Source organism: Paroedura picta, chromosome 5 (genome assembly GCF_049243985.1).
Source record: "Paroedura picta isolate Pp20150507F chromosome 5, Ppicta_v3.0, whole genome shotgun sequence".
NCBI classification, from domain to species: Eukaryota; Metazoa; Chordata; class Lepidosauria; order Squamata; family Gekkonidae; genus Paroedura; species Paroedura picta.
This window is the reverse complement of record NC_135373.1, coordinates 20563428-20584479: the sequence shown is the minus strand read 5'-3', so window position 1 is coordinate 20584479 and position 21052 is coordinate 20563428. Positions and strand designations below refer to the sequence as shown.

At 50.4% G+C, this 21052-nt stretch overlaps 1 protein-coding gene across 1 annotated transcript in view; it reads left to right on the top strand.

Moving 5' to 3' along the window:
- LOC143837262 (intermediate conductance calcium-activated potassium channel protein 4-like) overlaps positions 1-21052 on the top strand; it is a 45865-nt gene that overhangs the window by 9402 nt on the left and 15411 nt on the right. The window contains exon 2 of the mRNA XM_077336880.1: positions 15304-15399. Coding sequence (XP_077192995.1) covers positions 15304-15399 — 96 coding nt within the window. The remainder of the gene's footprint in view (positions 1-15303; positions 15400-21052) is intronic.

Here is a 21052-nt window from a genome sequence, read left to right as displayed (position 1 = left end):
TTGTGAACATTCTGTGACTGTCGCTGAAGCCCCAAGAGTGGCAGGGGCATACAGATGACAAAGGGCAGGCCTTTGTCCTATTGCAGGAGAAATCCTGCAGAGGGATGCCAGCCTCCAGGTGGGACCTGCAGGGGATCCCCCGAAATTAGAGCTTATCTCCAGACTACGATCTATTCTCTTGGAGACATGGGTGCTTTGCAGGGTACACTCTAGGGCAGGGGTAGTCAAACTGCGGCCCTCCAGATGTCCATGGACTACAATTCCTAGGAGCCCCTGCCAGCATTCGCTGGCAGGGGCTCCTGGAAATTGTAGTCCATGGACATCTGGAGGGCTGCAGTTTGACTACCCCTGCTCTAGGGCACTGTGTTGGATATTGTAATGCTGCATGCGAGGGTTATGAGCATTCTGTGTCTCGAGTACACTTGGCTCTCGGGTACATTTGGCCTCTCATCGGTTAGCCTCTTTGGCCTCTGCTTCTGTTTCATCTTATCTCGGACCTCTGTTCTTTCTCTTCCCTGGTCTTGGAGCTAAAGCAAGTCAACCTTTTGGGGAGTTAACCTGCTCGCGATAAGTTAAACGTCCCTGCATGAATACAGTGTGTCAGATGTGCTTCTATTTTTGTAAGTTGGGGACATAAACCCCCTGCCTCTCCCGCTCTTAGCTCTTCACCCTGCTGGCAGGGCCAGCTGAGAAAAGCCCCTGCTTCTTTCCTTCTGCTTATATCCTGCCTTGATGGACTCGGCCACAAGTTATTCCGGTCGCTGAATCACAGAATCATAGAGTTGGAAGGGGCCATGCAGGCCATCTAGTCTAACCCCCTGCTCAAGACCCCCTGCTCATGCAATTGGCATGAGATCAGGGAACCTGGCACTTCCATGCACCAGGGGGTGGGATTCTTGCGTGGTTGCCATGTCTGGGAAAGGGGGCAGAGACTGGGTGCCTACTCCGGCCCCAAACTGCTCTTCCACGGCCAAAAGGTTGAAAAAGGCTGCAAACGACTCAGGCCTTCCTGCTCATGAACTAGTTTTGGCTCATGACGCTGCCTAAACTGGGTAAGTCATCCAAATATCCCCTTCCCAGGTCAATAAGAAGGCTGCTGAGTAGGCAGAGAGAGGGGGAAAATGTGAGGGTGGCTTTCCCTTTAGCAGCAGCTTGCTCTGCTGTAGACCAGCACAGAAGGGTCTTTCTCAGAGCGTGGAAATTGAGCGTGTTCTCCAATCACAGCCACTGTGGTTGTTGTTAGATGACGATCGGGAAGACCCAGGTTCAAATCACCGCTCTGCCATGAGGGTTTCCAGCTCTGGGTTGGTTAATACCTGGAGATTTGGGGAGGGGGGAGGCTAAGGAGGCAAGGTACTTTCAATGCAGTAGAGCCCACCTTACAAAGCAGCCATCCCCCCCCCCAAGAAACTGCTATCACCTGGAGACCAGTTGCAATCCCAGGAGATCTCCAGCCACAACCTGGAGGTTGGCAACTGTAATTGCTGATTAATCTATACAGCTCTATATTAACATGCAAACAAAGACCATTATTTTTACTGTAATTCACAGAATCATAGAAGGGGCCGTACAGGCCATCTAGTCCAACCTCCTGCTCAGCATGGGATCAAGCATCCAGGATAAGGATCTGTCCAGCTGCTGCTTGGACCACCAGTGAGGGGGAGCTCCCCACCTCCTTAGGCAGCCCATCCCGCTGCTAGCCTACTCTGATTGTGAATTTCCTCCCTCCCCTGATATCTAGACAATATTGTTCTACATATAGTTTAAAGCAGGGGTAGTCAACCTGTGGTCCTCCAGATGTCCATGGACTACAATTCCCATGAGTCCCTGCCAGCGTTTGCTGGCAGGGGCTCATGGGAATTGTAGTCCATGGACATCTGGAGGACCACAGGTTGACTACCCCTAGTTTAAAGCCATTCCTGCAGGTCCTCTCTTCTGCTGCCAACAGGGACCTTTCCCTGCCCTCCTCCAAGTGAGAACCTTTCAGATACTTAAAGAGAGCAATCCTGTCCCCTCAACCTCTCACCCTCTTCTTCTCCAGGCTGAACACTCCCAAGCCCCTCAGCCTCTCCTTATAGGGCTTTGTCCCCTGGCCCCAAATCATCCTTGACACTCTCCTCTGAACCCTTCTCAATCCTGTCCACATCCTACATCAAGCGAGACTTCCAGAACTGCACACAGGACTCCAGGTGGGGTCTGACCAATGCAGTATACAGTGGGACTATGATGTAATTTTGAGGGAATGCCTCTGTTGATACAGCCCAAGACTGCATTGGCCTTCTTTACCTCTGCATCACACTGTCTGCTCATATTTCGCATACAGTCCATAAGGACTCCAAGATCTCATCCATGCACACTGCTACCCATTTCCCATCCAGTATGCAAGCTTCTCATTTTTGTGACCCAGATATAGAACTCTGCACTTATTGCCTTGCGTCTTCTCATTTGCCCACTTTTCCAGGGTGTTCAGATCACATTGAACTCTATATCTTCTGGGGTGCTGGCTCCTCTTTCTCTGTCTTCTGGGGTGTTTGCCGTTTCAGAGTAACAATTCAGCATGAATCAAGTATCAGGAGGGAAACACTGAAGATGGTATAATTTGTTATGAAGTGAGTTTTTTTCTGGCTTTTTGTTTTGCACAGGGAAATCCAGCGGCAAAAGCACATTGAAGGTGCATTGTCCAGCGTGTGCAGAATGCATACCGGTGTTTGTTGAAAGACATGTTTCTCACCATAGATTTAGCTGCTGTTCTCATAGAAGATCTGTTTTTCAAATATGACGTTAGTTTGGCCATAGCTGCATACTCAGCCGTTCTAGCATTCCAGTCTTCTAAACCTGGACAGGGAGCATGTTTCCATTTTGCTGCATAGAAATTTCCCATGTATCGAAATCTCTCTTCCAGTACTTTTGGTAGCTAGGTATTTCCCTACCCACAGCTGGCAAAGGCTTTCTGGAAATTCTAGATTTGTGTTTTTATTTTAATTTAAAAAGAGCACCACGTTCAAGCTTTTTAATCCAAAGATTCGGTGACTGGCCAAAAGTGTGGATAAGAGCAGCAGCTTCTAATCAGGTGAGTCGGGTTGGATTCCCCACCCCTCCACATACAGCCAGCTGGCTAACTTTGGGCTTGTCACAGCCCTGATAGTGCTGTTCTCACGGAGCAATAACATCAGGGCACTCTCTGCCCTACCTACCTCACAAGGTGCCTGTTGTGAGGAGAGGAAGGGAAGGCGATTGTGAGCCACTTTGAGACTCCTTCGGGCAGTGAAAAGCAGGGGATAAAAACCCAACTTCTTCTTCTTCAAAAGAAAGGAAGAAGATGAGCTGATTTTTCGCTGGGTGTTTTGCAGACCCACTGACCTACCTCGCAGGACTGTTGTAAGCATAGATTCTGGCAGAAGCAACAGAACCACCTTTGAGTGCAGGGGCACCTTTAAGACCAACAACCAAATACAGCTTTGTTGTGTTGTAAGGCCAGAGAGAACACCTGTTGAAATGGGCGCTGGTGGGAGATGGTGGAGTAGGGCTGTAAGATCCCGGCTGGGAGATTCCTGGAAGTTTGGGGCCTGGGACCTCATTGGGGCATAATGTCGTAGAGTCCGGCATCCACTTTCTCTACAGGAACCGATCTGGAGATGAGCTGGCACCACTGACAAACCTCCAGGAGCTTCCCAATCTGCATCTGTCAACCCTCCCCCCCTCCCCCATTACTCACCAGCATCCCTAAATCTACCCTCCCAAGCATTCCTTTTTTCCAGGGGAACAGATTATCGTAGCCTGGATAATGGCTGTCATTTCTGGAGGTCTCCAAGCCCACCTGGGGATTAACAGGCAGGAGACTCACTGGAGTGTTCCCCGGTTCCAGAAATGCTTTCAGAAATAAATCTCTTCAGTGACAAGTCTCAGTGAAAAGCAGGAAGCTCGATTAACACAGAAAAGCAAGCTTGGCCTATGAATTATGCGCAATGCCAAATAAATCAATCAGACCGACTTACATGCCTGTTGTAATAGGTTTCAAAAGGACCTACGGTCCCAACACAAATTCTTCTGTCCTACATAACAATAAAGAGACATTCGTAGGAAGTGAAAGGCAACACATTGACCGTTTATGCACTGGACGTTTCATGCTGGGTTGCAGGCTGGAGTTTTAGTTGTGGCAGGTTGCCCCACCTCTTCCTGCACCCACACAGGGGTGCATTTGGCCTGCACCCACACGGGGGTGCACCTCATCTGCCCCCGATTTTTGCTCCTGCTTGGGAGCTGGGGCAGTGAAGTTCCCAGTGCATAAACTGGGAACTGGGAACATAAACTTCATATGCATATTGAAGCATAGAAAGGAAAATACATGGAGAAATAGGTTACATACCTATTATAGGTATAATGTTATACAGCAGGGGTAGAAATAGGTTACATACCGATAAGAATTACTATAAATGTAGAACAAAATTGCAGAAGGCCAAATAGCGGCGAAACCCAACTTTCCCTAAATCTCTTCAATATACAATCGTAATTTGTACTAGGACTATGGAACCGTGGAACGCTCTGGCAAGCCTTCTGTTTTACCAGCATTAAAAGACATGCAGAAATTCTAATGGTGCGGCGTGGTGTTCTGGCTTTTTCCTCATCAGTGTAACTTTTGAACAGGACAGTCTTTGTTTGTGTAACTGCCTGGGGGATGGCGACTCCAGCACCCCTGCATGAGAGCGAGACAGTGGGAGCAGGGCTGGTTGATCCATGTCTCACAATTATCACGTGGAGAGCCCCACACTGTGTGTGTCCTGCCCCCCGAAAAAGGCTGCAGCCTCTCTCCTCCCCCTTTTCCCTCTTTAAGGACACTTGAGGTGACACCCCTTTCCACTTTGGGGGGAGCCCCTAGACCCCCAGTCTGGCTGTTCCCATTGCAATTGTACTCTGCTAGGGCCCCGCAAATCCTTAGAATCATAGAATCATAGAGCTGGAAGGGACCTCCTGGGTCATCTAGTCCAACCCCCTGCAAAATGCAGGACACTCACAACCCTATCGCTCATCCACTGTAACCTGCCACCCCCTTGAGCCTTCACAGAATCAGCCTCTCCGTCAGATGGCTATCCAGCCTCTGTTTAAAAATTTCCAAAGATGGAGAACCCACCACCTCCCGAGGAAGCCTGCTCCAGTTTACATCCTTAAACTGGCTCTGCTTCAACCACTAGTGCAACCACTTCTGAGCAGGAGCATGCCGTTGTTGCCCTTTCCCTTCCCTTGGAGGGTCAGGCTTGTGGGGGTTCATCCTGGTTCTGGATGTCAAGCCTCGTCCAGCCCTTGAGGGCTTGGAGGAAGCAGCTTGCCTGCGTTTCCTTGTGCAGTTGGCATTGCAGAGGAGAGCAAGCCCCCCATCTGTTTGGAAGCTCAGGGATGGCACAAGTGCCTGGAGTGGGCGAGGAACCCCGGGGGTCGGCCGGGCACTCTCCAGGGGGAACTTCCTTCCTTCCTCATTCTGCACACCTTGGATAATATAATTTTGGTGCCCTTTAGGGAGTAGAGTTTCCCATTTTGCACAACAGAAAGTGCGTTATTCAACTTGGGAGTTTAAGGATTTAAACCGAAAGTGCGTTATTCAGCTTGGGAGGAGTGATCTGCTCCAGGCCCTCCTTGAGAGCGCAGTTGGCCCGGTCTCCAAAGGGCACGGAGCTCCGCCGCAGGCTTCCTCTGGGCACCGACGAGCCTTTCCTGAGCCTCCAGCTGCAAACAGACCTCGGATCCGTTCTGGGTCGCCTTTGGCGTTTGTTCCCAGCCCGGGAGCTCATCGGAGTGGAAGGCTGGGGAGGCAAGGAGGGATGGGAGGGGCAGAGAGCCGGGAAGACTTCATCAGGTGGTTGTGCCTTGGCCCAATCCAAAGGTCGCGAGGCCTCCTTTGAGCTGTGGAATCAGCCTCTGTTTGAGGTTCTCCTCTACAAGGAAATCGCTTTCCCAGCAGGGCAGGCCATTGAATGCTTGAGCTTATTCCACAGTATTTGGAACCCGGAAGAATCCGGGCTCTGGTTGCCAACCTCCCGATTGAGGGTGGAGCACCCCATGAATGATGTTGGATCTTCAAACTACATAGAAAACTTAGAATCATAGAGTTGGAAGGGTCCTCCAGGGTCATCTAGTCTAACCCCCTGCACAGTGCAGGAACTTGTTCATTTAAAAAGTGAGTCCAGGGTTTTTTTTAAGGCCAACAAAGTTTTCTTCAGAATTTAAAGAGGAGGAGCGTTATAGAAGCCTAATTAATAAAATAAAAATAGATAAAGGCCTTAAAGGGGCCACTGGATTTGTTGTTCTGCTGCTCTAGATCAACACGACCACACACTTGAATCTTATTTATTTAAAACGTTTGACCCAGTTCTGGAGGAAATGGCGGCCTTGGAAGGTGCATAGTATGGGGCTATGCCCTATGGAGGCCCCTCCCCTCCGTGCCCTCAAATCTCCAGGTCTTCCCCAACCCAGAATTGTTACCCCTAAATTCCTTCCCCTCTCCCCATTCTGCATAATGTGCAGTAGGTCTTCCATCCTTGTGGTACAAAAGTGGGGCAAAGCCATGGGAAAGAGGTAATATTTAGCTTGGGAAACAGGTCTGAGTTTCGTTGCCATCCTCCAGGTGGCAGCTGGAGATCTCCCAGAATGAACACTCAGCTCCAGACTTCAGAGATGGATTTCCAGGGTGTGTGTGTGGCAGGTAGCTTCGGAAGAGGAACTCTTATGTAAGGTTCACAGAACATCGTAGGAGTCCAGTGGCACCTTTAAGGCTGATAAAGTTTTATTCAAGATATAAGTTTTGTGCACACAAACACTACTTCAGAGAGAAGCTTATGCCTTGACTAAAACTTTGTTGGTCTTAAAGGTCCCACTGGACTCCAGCTATGTCCTGTTGAGTGGAACCTGAGGAGTTTGGATCAGGGTGTGTGTGTGTGTGTGTTAATGGGTATAATGTTATACAGCAGGGGTAGTCAACCTGTGGTCCTCCAGATGTCCATGGACTACAACTCCCATGAGCGCCTGGCAGGGACTCATGGGAATTGTAGTCCATGGACATCTGGAGGACCACAGGTTGACTACCCCTGGTATAGAGTCCACCTTGCAGCCATTTTTCTCCAGGTGAACTGATCTCTGGAGACCAGCTGCAATTCTAGGAGTTCTCCAGCTGCCACCGGGAGGTTGGCAACCCCGACTCAAAGGAACCACATCCCTGGCTCCACCCCTAAATTGCCAGAGTGTTCCATCCCGGAGCAGACCTGAATGGTCCTGCTGAGGCTCCGGCCTGTGGTTTCCATTGGCAACGCAGCCTGCCCTTGAAGCACTGACCTTTCGCTGGCAAGCTGTGTTGGGCTTTGAAGCCCTCACCCTTTGGGAAAGCTTTCAGTGGAAACGGAGTGGAACCGGAGCCATGCGGGAAGCGACCGATAAAATCAAAGGAGACTTGCAATGTAAAATTTAACGCTGAGAATCTGCCACTCAAAACTGTGCAGCTGGCAGAAAATCCCTCTTCCCCCAACAGCCAGTGTCAACACTAGGAAAACATATACAGGAGGGGGAGAGCGGAAGAAGGAGTTCTTTCTTGCATGGATCAGGCGTTCAGGCCACAATAAAGTTAGCCTGATCTCAGCTCATCTTGGAAGCTAAGCCAGCCTGGTTTAGTGGTTAGGAGTGCAGACTTCTAGTCTGGCAAGCTGGGTTAGATTCCCTGCTCCCCCACATGCAGCCAGCTGGGTGACCTTGGGCTTGCAACAGCACTAATAAAACTGTTCTGACCAAGCAGGAATATCAGGGCTCTCTCACCTCCCTCACAGGGTGTCTGTTGTGGGGAGAGGAAAGGGAAGGCGACTAAACCGCTTTGAGACTCCTTCTCCTTCTCCTTCTCCTTCTCCTTCTCCTTCTCCTTCTCCGAGTCAAACCTGGAAGAGACTGCCAGGAAAGTCCAAGGTGGCTAGGCAGAAGCAGAAAACTGCAAAACCGCCTCCGAACATCTCATGCCTCTGGAAACCCTGTGGGTTTCGCCATAGGTTTGCTGCCACTTGGTAGCACTTATCACCACTACCCTCCTCCCGGTGTTATTTGGTAGAATTCCCCACTCCTGGAATCATCTCTCAGGCTTCAAAGACAGCTGGGCTTTTTGGTTATGTGGCGGAAGGCCAACCGGTATAGTGGTTCAAGAGTGGCAGTCTCTAATCAGGAGAATGGGGTTTGATTCCCTACTCTTCCACATGCAGCTTCAGGGGCAGTCGCTCTTGCTAGGCAAGGAGCAGGAGGGCTGTGGCTCAGTGGCAGAGCATCTGCCTGGCCTGCAGGAGTCCCAGGTTTAATCCTGGGCATCTTCCATTAAAAGGGAGGTAGTGATGGGAAAGACCTCTGCCTGGGACCCCATCCTCCCAATCAGAGACTGCTGCTCGTGAACTACTGCACCAGTTGGCCAGCTGCCAGCTTGAATAGGCCTTGATGGAGTGACGGACTGATTCAGCATCAGGCAACTCGATGCGTTCAGCGGCACCAGCGCTGGGAAACAGATTGCAGAGGAGAACTGCTATGTCCCCCTGGGGGCTTGCTGGGTGGCTGCTTCAGAAATGGACTGCTGGGCTTTAGGAATCCTTGGTCACCCAACCCAGCTGTTTTGATGCCCTGGTTTCCACCTGCACACGTTTGCACACGTGTGCCGTTTAGGACACGTGCACCCTCCCCATTGCCCTTTGCCAGGTGCTCATGTGCCACGGTCAAGCCACAGGGGACTGACGGCGAACCTGTTGCGTTTGCAAGGCAGAGGTGTTTGGCCATTGACTGCCTCTGCTTGGCAGCTCTGCCCTTCCCATCTGAGCCTGTTCAGCTTCCAGGATCGGATGAGATCAAGGTAGCCGGTGGGAGGGGGGGGGGCATCCAGGGATGGTCCTTGGCTAGGATTGCGACCACGAACAAGGAGCCTTTTGAGAGCCCGCCACTGTGGTTTCCCCCTTGTCATGCGTAGCGCTGAAGAGAAACTGAGGCATCACCTCTTGGCACCTCTCCTTGCCCCGTGTTTTCTCTTCCCTCTTCTGCTTCCTTATCAGGCAGTTCCTGGCACCCAACATCCCCCCCTCCCTTCTCCAAGGAGCCTCCTGTGATTGTCCCTGACACAATCGCTCCCTTCATGACCGCGGCCGGTGCGCTGGAGGGGGAGAAGCCATCCCGGGACCCGGGACAGGATAAATATTAATCCGGATGAGCCAGGTGTCACGCAGTTCTTTCTGGCGGAGCCATAAACCTTGGCAGTGGGACTTGCTTTTGGGAGGGGGGGGGGAGTGCGGAGATTTTGCCAAGAAGCACATGAGGTTTGTTCTGAGCACAGGGAGAAGTGCGCATGGGAATGGTCGTGGGAGTCCGGTGGGCTCCGAAGAACGATAGATTGTGGCAGGGGAAGGGGAGGGGGCTGAGAAAGGATTTGAGGACCTGTGGGTAGGTGGAAGAGCATCTGCACAGCAGGTGGAAAGCAGGTGGAAAGTTCAGTCCTCTGCACCTCCAATTTAAATGACCAGAGGATGGGTGACGTGGAAGATCTCTGCTCGGGAGCTGCTGACAATCTGGGGAGAGAACAGTCACCAGGGCAAGTCAGCTTTCTGTGTTGTCATCCAGGGGAAGGGGCTGTGGCTCAGTGGTGGAAAATCGGCTTTGCATGCAGAAGGTCCCAGGTTCAACCCTGCTCACCAACTGTGAAAGCCACAGAACGTCTTGAAGGGTCTCATTTCAAGTGTAACTCCTGCTTCAGAATTTGTAAGAGGAGCACCATAAGCCACCCCTAACCCCCTCCAAACCTTCCAACCTTCCAGGGTAGATCTTTTGCTGGTCTGCTACTTGAGGGGCTAAGATACCATAAGAACAGCTTCTGCTGGCTTTTTTCCTATGATCCAGAAACCTCTTTTCTGCACAGAGCAATACCAAATTTGCCAATATGCACACCTTTCTCTACCAATTTCATTCTTAAAATAGTGAAATGTCTTGAGCTAAGCAGTGAAAGATTCAGGTCTTATTTATTTTATCCATTTGTTTGTTTGGCTTTTAGGCCGCCCCTCTCCGAAATGGTCTCCGGGCGGCTTACAAGCATGCTGGCAGGGGCTCATGGGAACTGTAGTCCATGGACATCTGGAGGGCCGCAGTTTGACTACCCCTGCTGTAGACAGACAGAATCCCCACAACTGATTATCAAGGAAAGCTGTGGGTGACTTTGCAAAAAAATTAAAAAGGACAATGGAAAAAAAGTAAAAGTTTAACTAGTTTGGCTTTACAAAAGCAGCACTGCAGAGTGTGAGAATCAATGTACATCTCTCCCACCCACACCCACCCCGTCCCTCGCCCCCTGGAGCTCTTAGCTGTCCTGTGTCCCCGGCCTGCCATATGCACTCCTCGAGCGCGGTCCCATTGCAAGCACTTTCCCAGTTGTGAAAATATTTGCCCAGGGAGTGTCCCAGCCTGCCTTGGCTGCCTTTCAAAAGCTGCATCCAAGTGCCGAGCTCCGGGAATGTCACCTCTTAGCAGGGGAGGAAAGATTTCCTTACAGGACGGCACCTAGAGAAATCGATGTTGTGCCGAGAGATCCGGGTTCAAATGCCCACTCCTGGGGAACTTGGGGGTGATTGCTCTCTCTCTCTCTCTCTCTCTCTCTCTCTCTCGGCCTGTCCAACCTCTCAGGGCTGTTGTGTAGATAAAGCACAGAAGGGAAGACCATCTGCACCGCTCAGAGCTCCATGGAGGAAGAGGGAGATTCGAAATACGCAATAAAAGAAATAACACTTGCAAAGCCCAAGTTCCCCTGCAATGACTGTGCAGGGGGAGTCCCACCTGGAGCGGCTCCAGTCCCTTTAGAAACCATCTGTTTCAGGTGGCAGCCAGTTACCTGGGTGAACACCGTTGCCCGAAACAAAACCACAATGACGCTATTGTTGTAGTGGGCCTTTGGTCGCTCACCTCTCCTGTCCTCCCGCTCACCTGAGTTTTAACTCCTTCGGGTCGGCCCACCGCAAGGGAAAGAATGTCAATGCTGCAAGACGAGTGAAGGAACGGGAATTAGAGAGGGACTGTGGCTGAGTGGTGGAGCCTCTGCCTTGCATGCTGAAGGTCCCAGGTTCAAATCTCATGTGTCTGCGGTGCATTAAGAGTGCCCAACTCTGGTTTGGGAAAGACCTAGAGGTTTGAGGACTGGAGTCCAGAAGGGGGAGGGTTAGAAGAAGGACCTCAGTTGGGTATAATATCATAGAGTCCTAGAGTCCACCTTCCAAACCAGCCATTTTCTCTGGGGAAACTGATTTCGATTGCCTAGAACAGCTTTTCCCAACTAATTTACGGTTGAGAAACCCCTGGAACATTCTTCAGGCTTTGAGAAGTGGCACAATCATGCAGAATAGGGTTGGGAAGCAGAGCTGTGGACACGCCCACCTGGGGTCCCTCCAGGCCCATCATTGGCCATTTTTGGGGGTAGGGGCAGGTTGACATGACCATATAGTATAATATTGCCCAATATAGGCTTAACAACTTTTAAAATATATATGTTGTTGTTGTTAGTGTCGTGTAGAAGTCGTGTCCGACCCATTGCGACCCCACGGACAATGATCCTCCAGGCCTTCCTGTCCTCTACCATTCCACGGAGTCCATTTAAGTTTGCACCGACTGCTTCAGTGACTCCATCCATCCACCTCATTCTCTGTCGTCCCCTTCTTCTTTTGCCCTCGATCGCTCCCGGCATTAGGCTCCAGGGAGTCCTTCCTTCTCATGAGGTGGCCAAAGTATTTGAGTTTCTTCTTCAGAAAATATGTATATATAATTACTGAACTCCTACCCATTTAGGAAGCTCTTCTGGGGCCTTGAAGAAACCCCAGGGTTTCACAAAACCCTGGTTGAGAAAGCCTGGTGTAGAGAGCAGTAGCAAGAGCAGAAGAGATGTCAACTTTTTGAGATCCCCAAGTATCCAGAAATGGAGTTGCCAACCTTGGAGCTATTTCCAACATATCCCTGGTTTCCCACACAAACACACTGCGTTTGGGGGGAGAGGGGATTTTGATAGAGGAAGGAGCCACCTGGGACACACCCTGGACTCCTTCCACACCAGAGGCATTCGCATCCCGCCCTCCTGGGTCTTTTGCACAATGTGCCACTTTTGACCTTTAATGAGGAAAAGTGTTATTTGAAACCGGGCTTTGCACAGCCTAGGTTTGAAACCCAGCCTCGGGGAGGTGTCGAAAACGGAATGATCTGGTTTAGCTTGTCCACGCGCCTCTGCCAGCATTTCGGACAAAGGGACAGTCATCAGGCTTTTCTTCCCGGTACGCGACAACAGTCCTTTTGCGTTGGCTGAGCTTATCTTAGGAGGCCTCATCGCTTAGAGCAGGGGTAGTCAAACTGCGGCCCTCCAGATGTCCATGGACTACAATTCCCAGGAGCTCCCCTGCCAGCATTCGCTGGCAGGGGGCTCCTGGGAATTGTAGTCCATGGACATCTGGAGGGCCGCAGTTTGACTACCCCTGGCTTAGAGCCTACCTCCGCTTCTTCCTCTGGCCTCCTGCCTTTTCTCCTACAAATCTTTTAAAATCTGCCTGTGTATCTAATCAAACAGGGCAGCAGAGTTGCCATGATTCCAGTTTTACAGCAGGGCTCCAGTGTGGCCTTGGATGCCAGATGCCCCTGCCTTGAGAATTTGGTTTCAAACAAACCCTCAAGTTTCTAGCCCCTGTGGATGTCATGTGAAGGTATGCCGAAAAGGGGCTGGGATAGTCTCTTTTCAGCATATCCTGAGTCCCTGGCCTGTCTGGCCTGGAGGAAATTCGCCTTCTGATTCAAAAGTGGCGATCAGAGTTTCCCTGGTCATGCAAGGAAAGGCCAAAAGGGCCAAACCAGGGGTAGTCAAACTGCGGCCCTCCAGATGTCCATGGACTACAATTCCCACGAGCCCCTGCCAGCAACGGCTCGTGGGAATTGTAGTCCATGGACATCTGGAGGGCCACAGTTTGACTACCCCTGGGCCAAACCTTGAAAACCTCCCCGGGGTGGCAAAAGCCGGCTGGATGGCCGTTTCCCACCACTATTTCTCCCCTTCGTGCAGAATTTGGATGGACGGAGCACACCGTTTTCAGTTTTGCGGCACGGCAAGCACAGAGCCCTCCCCCGGCTTCTGCAAAGCCAGTCGTGCTTTCCCTGAATGCGCTCTTTGTTGTCCGTTTTGAAAAACAAAAGTATTTAGCAATATTGAACATTGTGCCACTCAGTAACCTAAGCCTTTCACACACATACGATTCCCTAAAATAGCTTCATTTGAGTGTTTGATTTAGAGCTGTCAAACTCTAGGTCTCGGGATGAAGAAGAAGAAGAAGGAAGAAGCAGAAACAGAAGCAGAAGAAGAAGAAGAAGAAGAAGAAGAAGAAGAGTTGGTTCTTATATGCCACTTTTCCCTACCCGAAGGAGTGTCAGAATGGCTTACAGTCGCCTTCCCATTCCTCTCCCCACGACAGACACCCTGTGGGGTGGGTGAGGCTGAGAGAGCCCTGATATCACTGCCCAGTCAGAACAGTTTTATCAGTGCCGTGGCGAGCCCAAGGTCACCCAGCTGGTTGCATGTGGGGGAGTGCAGAATCGAACCCGGCATGCCGGATTAGAAATCCGCACTCCTAACCACTACACCAAACTGGCTCTGGGATTACGGCTGATCTCTGGGCGACAGAGAGATCAATTCCCCTGGAGAGGACGGCTGCTGAGAAGGCAGGACTTGTTGCCTTCCCATCTCCGTGGAGGTCCCTCCAGTGTCAACACTCTACCTGCACCTGATCTCCTCAGATTACCCCGGCCCAGTGCTGGCAACTCAGCCTTGCGCGGAGAGAGGCAGCCAGGGGGACACTGACTTGTTGAACATATGGGGTTGCGTCGAAACTGGAATTTGAGACTTCCCAAGACGGCCCTACCCATTATACTGAGCATCCTCAATACTAATCAAGCTGCAGGGCAAACAACACCTCGCCAGGGGTGCCCAGCAGCATGTTCTCTAAATGAAAAGCAGCCTGGGCGTGTGTGTGTGGCTGCAATTTTGAGGAAAGGGGAAGGCAAGAAGCAGCGACTTAACCCTCTCTTAGTGGATTCGTTTTTTAGGTGGTTGCTGCTCAAAACGCTGCTCTCAATCTGCTAGCCTTCTGTCGCTTTTCAGGTTGTAGTCCCCATCCCAGAAAAAACTGGTGTTACTTACAAAAAAGGTGTTACATCTAGCATAGCTAACTTTTCCCAAAAGTATTTTCCTTCCCATTTGGTTAATTCCTGGGTCTCAAAAACAAGAGGGGGAGGAAAGATTTGAGGTTTGCAGGGGACGTGGACAGGCAGAGACCAATTCAGTGCCTCTCCCTTTGAAAGATACCTGCTGTAATTCAGCACCCCACCCCCTCCAACCCCTTTGTTAGCACTGAGAGGACCGCAAGAAGTCTGGAATCTTATATTTGCATCACTGGTAATAGTTATACCCTAACAGCAGCCTGAAGCAGATGCTTTCCCCTATGCTTTCCTGGAACGGTGCTAAAAGAGATTTAAAAAACCACAATCTGCTAGATTTCTGCATGCAAGGCTGCTTGAAGTTGTAAGAACAAGGCAGCAAAAAAGGTGGCATGCCTGTGTTTTTGTTTCACTTCTGCCCTAAAAATATCTTGCCACTGAAGGGTCCCTTTTGTCCACCTGGGAAGAAGGGATGGGGAAATGGATTTTTGAGCGATATCCACACATTATCAGATAATGTGCTAAAAATGCGCTATACCAAGGGTCCCCAACATCACACCCGTGGGCGCAAGGTGCCCCACTGACCCTTTTGCTGGCAACCGTCAAGACCTTTTAGAAAGTTGCCATGTGGGACTCTTCCGCAGGAAGGCTTCTGATTGGCTGATAGAGATTTGATTGGCTGTGAGGATTTTTCAAAATTGTTTCAATGGCAGCAGCTCTCGTAGTGCGGGTTCTCTCCTACTCTTCTTTCAAGTCCATATTTTAAGTTACCTCTCTTCTCCCTTGCCCTCGGGATGCTTCTTTGTGTGTAGCTCCGCCTCCTGTGGTGGCCATTTTGAAATGGTGCCCACCTCAGTGTGTCAGAATCCCAGAGGTGCCTAGAGGCTCAGATTGTTCACAACTGGTTTGTTGTATCCACAAAAATTGTGAATTCTTCTTATACTGCAGCAAGGACACTCTCCAGTGATGTGTGGGTACTGTGCAGCCCCAGCCAAGAGGTGACACATAATGCCAGAGTTTAGGAAATGGGGGGGGGGGTGTTTCCTTGCTCACCTTTCTTCCCTCTTCTTTCCCCACCTGCAGTGGTTTGCCTATTCCTTCACGGTGAAGTGCCTTATCTCCATCTCCACAGCTGGCCTGCTCATGCTCCTCCTAGCCTTTTACATCAAAGAGATCCAGGTAGGTGACTCTGATGTTTCTCAGATAACCAAGGGCAAAAAAGACGAGTTCCTCGTTGAGAATGGCTTGTTGTTTACCTCATTTATTTTGGAATGTGCAAGATCTGTAGTAGGCATGATTTAACAGCATATGGAGAATATCCTACAGGGAGAATTGGAGGAGATGCATAGTTAGCATATTCAGATCAGAAACTTCCTGGTATTTTTCAAATATTCTTCTCCTCTGACCTGATTGGCGCAAATGGAGACTTCCTGCTCCTTTGGGTACACTTCCTCCCTGATTCTGCCAAAACTACAGTCAGTCAGACTGTTAGGACTATCTGTCCTCTCTTCTTTCCATCCTTGTTTCTCTTCTCAATATAGCTGCTTATTCTTTAAGCACTTGGTGCATGCCTCCTGCTTTGCATATTTAAGCTCTGCCAACATCAGCTGGGCATGGAATTGGGGTCATGGTAGGTGGGCATGTAGTTGTGAGTTTCCTGTATTCTGCAGGGACTTGGACCAAATGGCCCTGGAGGTCCCAACTCTATGATTCTATGATTCCAACAACTATTTCAGGCATAACAAGCGGTGTTTCCTTGCGACAATCCAGCTTGCATAGATCCAGATCATGCAGGTTGAATTGCATGCGCGTTTGTGGAAGCGGAACATGACACAACTACATGAAGGCTGGTGGGAGTCGTGCAGTGGAGAGAGGAGATAACACTCTCTCTTCCCACAAGGCTGTAGCTCTCTAACATGGCTCGCTTGGGAAATTCATGGGAAGATTTGAGAATGGAGTCTGTGGAGACCAGAATTTGGGGGGGGGGGACGGGAGGCAGCAGAAATGTGATGTCATAGAGTCCTCCTTTGATCTAGAGCAGGGGTAGTCAAACTGCGGCCCTCCAGATGTCCATGGACTACATTTCCCAGGAGCCCCCTGCCAGCATTCGCTGGCAGGTGGCTCCTGGGAATTGTAGTCCATGGACATCTGGAGGGCCGCAGTTTGACTACCCCTGATCTAGAGGGACTGATCTCTGTAGTCTGGAGAACCCCTGGAAGGCTGAGAGGACCCCAATCTCCACTTGGACGTTGGCTGCCCTAGCTAGAGGACAGACAAAAAGGAGATGGTTCATCATGTAGCGCATAATTTGTCAAAATTAAGATCGTACGTGGAACCTGACCAGTTCCGTCCCCATCCAAAGTGTATGACTTTTCTCCCAGCTGCACCCCAAAAACCGAGCTCTGAGCAGGATACACCTGCTGGCCAACGTTGGCTCCATTCCTAGACATTGAATAGAAGGGATGGTGTCCATGCTTGGCTCTTGTGGCCCTTTCTTGCATGCCCAGGGGAATGCCAATTGCCACCTTGGGATCAGAAAAGGATTTTCCTCCAGGCCAGACTGGCCAGGGATTCTGGGAGGGTTTTTTTTTTTGCGGGGGGTGGGTATCATCTGGGCCTGGAACTGGGGTCATTGTGGACAGCCAGGGGGTTGGACTAGATGACCCTGGAGGTCCCTTTCAAGTCTATGATCCTATGAATAGTGGGTTCAGTAAGACATGGAGAAGCTCATACGCTGAACATCAGCTCTTTTATTGATCGCACGCAAGTGAACAATGAAACAGGCCGCCACCTGAACTTATATACAGTTGTGGGGTTCCCACCAAAGCTTGCAATTGGCCCTTAGCGGAGCCCCCTGATTGGACAATAACAACAACCAATAGCAGGCTGGTTACTGTGTGCAAGCCAATGGCAATTATGCAGATCTCTGCTCCTAGTCTCTGCTAAACTGCATACACAACACTGGGGATCCTCATCTTGGTTGCCAACATCCAGGTGGGGCTTGGAGATCTCTGGGAATGACAACTGATGGCCAGACTGTAGAAAAAAGTTCCCTTGGAGAAAATGCCCGCTTTGGTGGGTGGACTCTGGGGTCCATCCCAAATGCTGCTCACTGTAGGCTCCACCATAAGGATACCAACCTCCAGGAAGAGCCTGGGGATCTTCTGGGATTACAGCACCAGACTTCAGAGATCAGTTCCCATGGGCAAGAGGGTTGCATTTTAGCATGTGGACTGAGGTTCCTGTCCTCCCCAGGCTCCATCCCGATATTTCCCAACCTGTATCTGGCAACGCTACCCCCGTTGCCCGGCAGTGGAACAAGGGAACACTCCCCCACTTCCAAATCTCTTCCATTTCATCCACACAACAGCCTTGCGGGGTAGATCGAGATAGAGCGTTTGTCTGTCTGGAGCAGCGGAAAAGAGCAAGATCAGCATGGTGGGACAAGAGGCAGAACTGGACTGAGAAACCCCAGAAAAAAACCCAATTTATATACAATCATGAACAATGGATCTTCACGCCATTGGTCAGTTTCGGTTTAATTTATGTGAAAGAACCCTTGCATCGTTTTATGGATTACCGCAACATGAGGAAGTGTATTAAAGGGTTGTGGCATTAGGAAGGTTGAGAACCACTGCCCTAAAGAAATGCCCCCCCCCCCCAATGAACGTACCACTACTCAGTTTCAGAGGAAAACAGAGGCGAAAGGAAGGAGCGGGTGGGAAGTCTGGACTTGTCCGTCCCAGGCTGGGATGGTAGCCCAGAATTCGCCCGCTGAGGCCTCAGCGCTCTCTGTCTCCGTTTGAAGCACAAAGGAGTCGGCGACACTCGGAAAATACGCATCAGGCGGGTTTTTCTTTTCCTCTGGGCCGTTTGATCGGGCGGCTGATTTCGGAGCGAGGCAGGCGTTTCCCTGGCTGAGTCACAACCGTCTGCCGACCTGCTGCAGCCGGGCTGCGGTCGGGCAGGGTGGATACGGTGGCTGGCTGAAGGAAGTGATTGGTCAGGCGATGGTGCGGACTCTCTTAAAACTTCTGTTCTTTTTTTGGGGGGGGGGGCAAAAGCGTTCTCTGAAACTTCAGATTCAGATCCAAGCGCTTGTGCAGTTCAACGAGGCAAAATTAGTTAAGTGCTGATTTTTTTAAACAGCGCATCAGAGATAGAGAGCGATCTGAGCTGGTTTTTTGTATCCCGCTTTTCGCTGCCTGAAGGAGTCTCTTGGTGTAGGTTGGTGTCGTGGTTAGGAGTGCGGACTTCTAATCTGGCAAGCTGGGTTTGATTCCCCGCTACTCCTCCACATGCAACCAGCTGGGTGACCTTGGGCTCACCACAGCACTGAGAAAGCTGTTCTGACCGAGCAGGAATATCAGGGCTCTCTCAGCCTCACCCACCTTACAGGGTGTTTGTTGTGGGGAGAGGAAAGGGAAGGAGAATGTAAGCCACTTTGAGACTCTTTGGGTAGAGAAAAGCAGCATATAAGAACCAATTCTTCTTCTTCAAAGCGGCTGATAATTGCCTTCCCTTTCTCTCTTCACAACAGATACCCTGTGAGGGAGGTGGGGCTGAGAGAGCACTGAGAGAACCGGCCCCAGGACACCCAGGTGGCTGCATGTGGAGGAGGAGAGGGGAATCAAACCCAGCTCTCCAAATTAGAGTCCAGTGCTCTTTAACCTCTACATCACCTAACCTCTTGAGGTGTTTTGCTATGGCCTCCCTCTGCGTAGCAACCTCAAAGAGGGAGAGACATCGATATCGGCCATGCTTCTTTTCTATCACAACCTTAGCCCAGGGACAGAATCCGTGAAGTGATCTGCCTGCCCAATTATTTAGCTGGCTGAGGAATTTATATTCTCCTTTACAAACTTTAGAAGGCACACAACAGACACTTTATGGGTGTTTCCAGAAATACCGTCTTGGGAGAGCAAGATCCAAGCCCTGTAGGGTTGCCAGCGGTGGGGATTTCGGAGGTGGAGCCTGGGGAAGGCAAGATTTGGGGAGGAGATCGGCCTCAGTGGGGTATAATGCCATCAAGGCCACCTTCCCAATCAGTTCTTTTCTTCTGGGGAGAAGATCTCTCTAAGCTGGGAGATCAGGGTGTAAACTGCACGGAGCTTTTTTTCCAATCCCAGATCGATTCAGTCCCTGCCCTCTACACAGAATGCGATTTCCATTTGGATTTGGGGTGATTTAAATTTTCCTTCTGCAGCAAGAAGGATTGATCCAGAGTGACCCTACCTTTACTGTGCGATATCTTAAAGTGCTTTTAATCCTCAATATCCGGATTGGGAAAGAAAGCTTGCCTTAAAGGAGAAGCCCCTAATTTCTCTTTCATTGGGGAGGAGGGGGGAAGATCCGAGTTCAAAGCGATCTGAATTCAACAGGATTGACAATGGAATAAACAAAGTAAGTGCAGACTCTCCCCAGGTCCCAGGAGATCTCTGATCACCATCCGGGGACTTTGAATACTATCTGGTGTGTGGGGGAAGCAGGGTTTTTTTTTTTAACTGTTTATCTGTAAATTGATTGATAAAAGCTTCAGTAATCCTCACAAAGAATTACTTAGTTGGCTGAGGAGTTTATATCTTGTTTTACGACCTGTACAGCTCCCCCATCAGTAAGCCAGGAATAAAACTGAAGAGGGAGAGGTACAGGCTTCCTGATGTTGTGTAGGGATGTTGCTGTAAGTGCCCTCTTAGAAGAGCTAGATTCAAATCCAGTACAATCTGCCCTCCTGCCTACTTTATGGAGTAGTTCCTGAGCAGAATAGAACTGCTGCAATCTTAACAGCAGGGGTAGTCAAACTGCGGCCCTCCAGATGTCCATGGACTACAATTCCCAGGAGCCCCTGCCAGCATTCGCTGGCAGGGGCTCCTGGGAATTGTAGTCCATGGACATCTGGAGGGCTGCAGTTTGACTACCCCTGCTTAACAGGGACAATGGGCATTGCAAAACCCTGTGTGGCTCCAGGTTGTGGCTGAGCAGAGCTTCCCGTGTTAATGAGTGACTGCTTGAGTGCACTGCTGTGGCTCTCCAGATGTCCATGGACTACAATTTCCATGAGCCCCTGCCAGCGGGAATTGTAGTCCACAGGCATTTGAAGAGCCACCCCTGGCTCAGAGAGACACACCGCTTCAGTACCGTTTGAGAAATCAACATGATTTTCAGAGTATAAACTTTCAAGAGTCAAAAATTTTGTTTCCTGGAAGCTTATACCTCAAAACCCCGATTGGTCCTGGATGCGAATATAGCTGTTCTGCTGCAGACGAATACAGCCACCCTCTGAGAAGAGGCATCCCATCTTGTCTGTGCGTGCACACACATCCAATCCTAAGAACATCTCCCTAGGAGCGAGTCCAATTTAACAGAGTGGAGTAGGATTCTGAGTAGATCACTCTTCCTCCAATGCACCAGCGGCTCTTCTCCAGAAGCAGGGAGTCCTTTTGCGGTGAGACAGAAATTCCACAGGTATTATCGGCCCGTGGAGTGCCAAGAGATACCGTCTGCCTGAGTCACACAGATGGGCACGCCCGGCGGCGCGAGCTGCTCTTGGCGATACCTGAGTTGCCGAAACACCTCCCTAATCTCTGTTCGCACCTGTGGATGCAAGCGCCCCAAATGAAGTAAGCACAGGAGAACAGCTGCTGCATTTCCGGTTGCATTAACTTTGCACTTCATTTTTAAAAAGGGAGAAAGAGGAAAAGGAACTCCAGAGCCGTTCCTAAAACCGATGCCTGCAGGTCTGATGGCGAAAGTATAACTCCTTGTTGTAGTTCTTACAACAGCCCTGTGAAGTAGGACCCTCCCCTGACAGAGTAGAGCCAGAGAGTGGTTT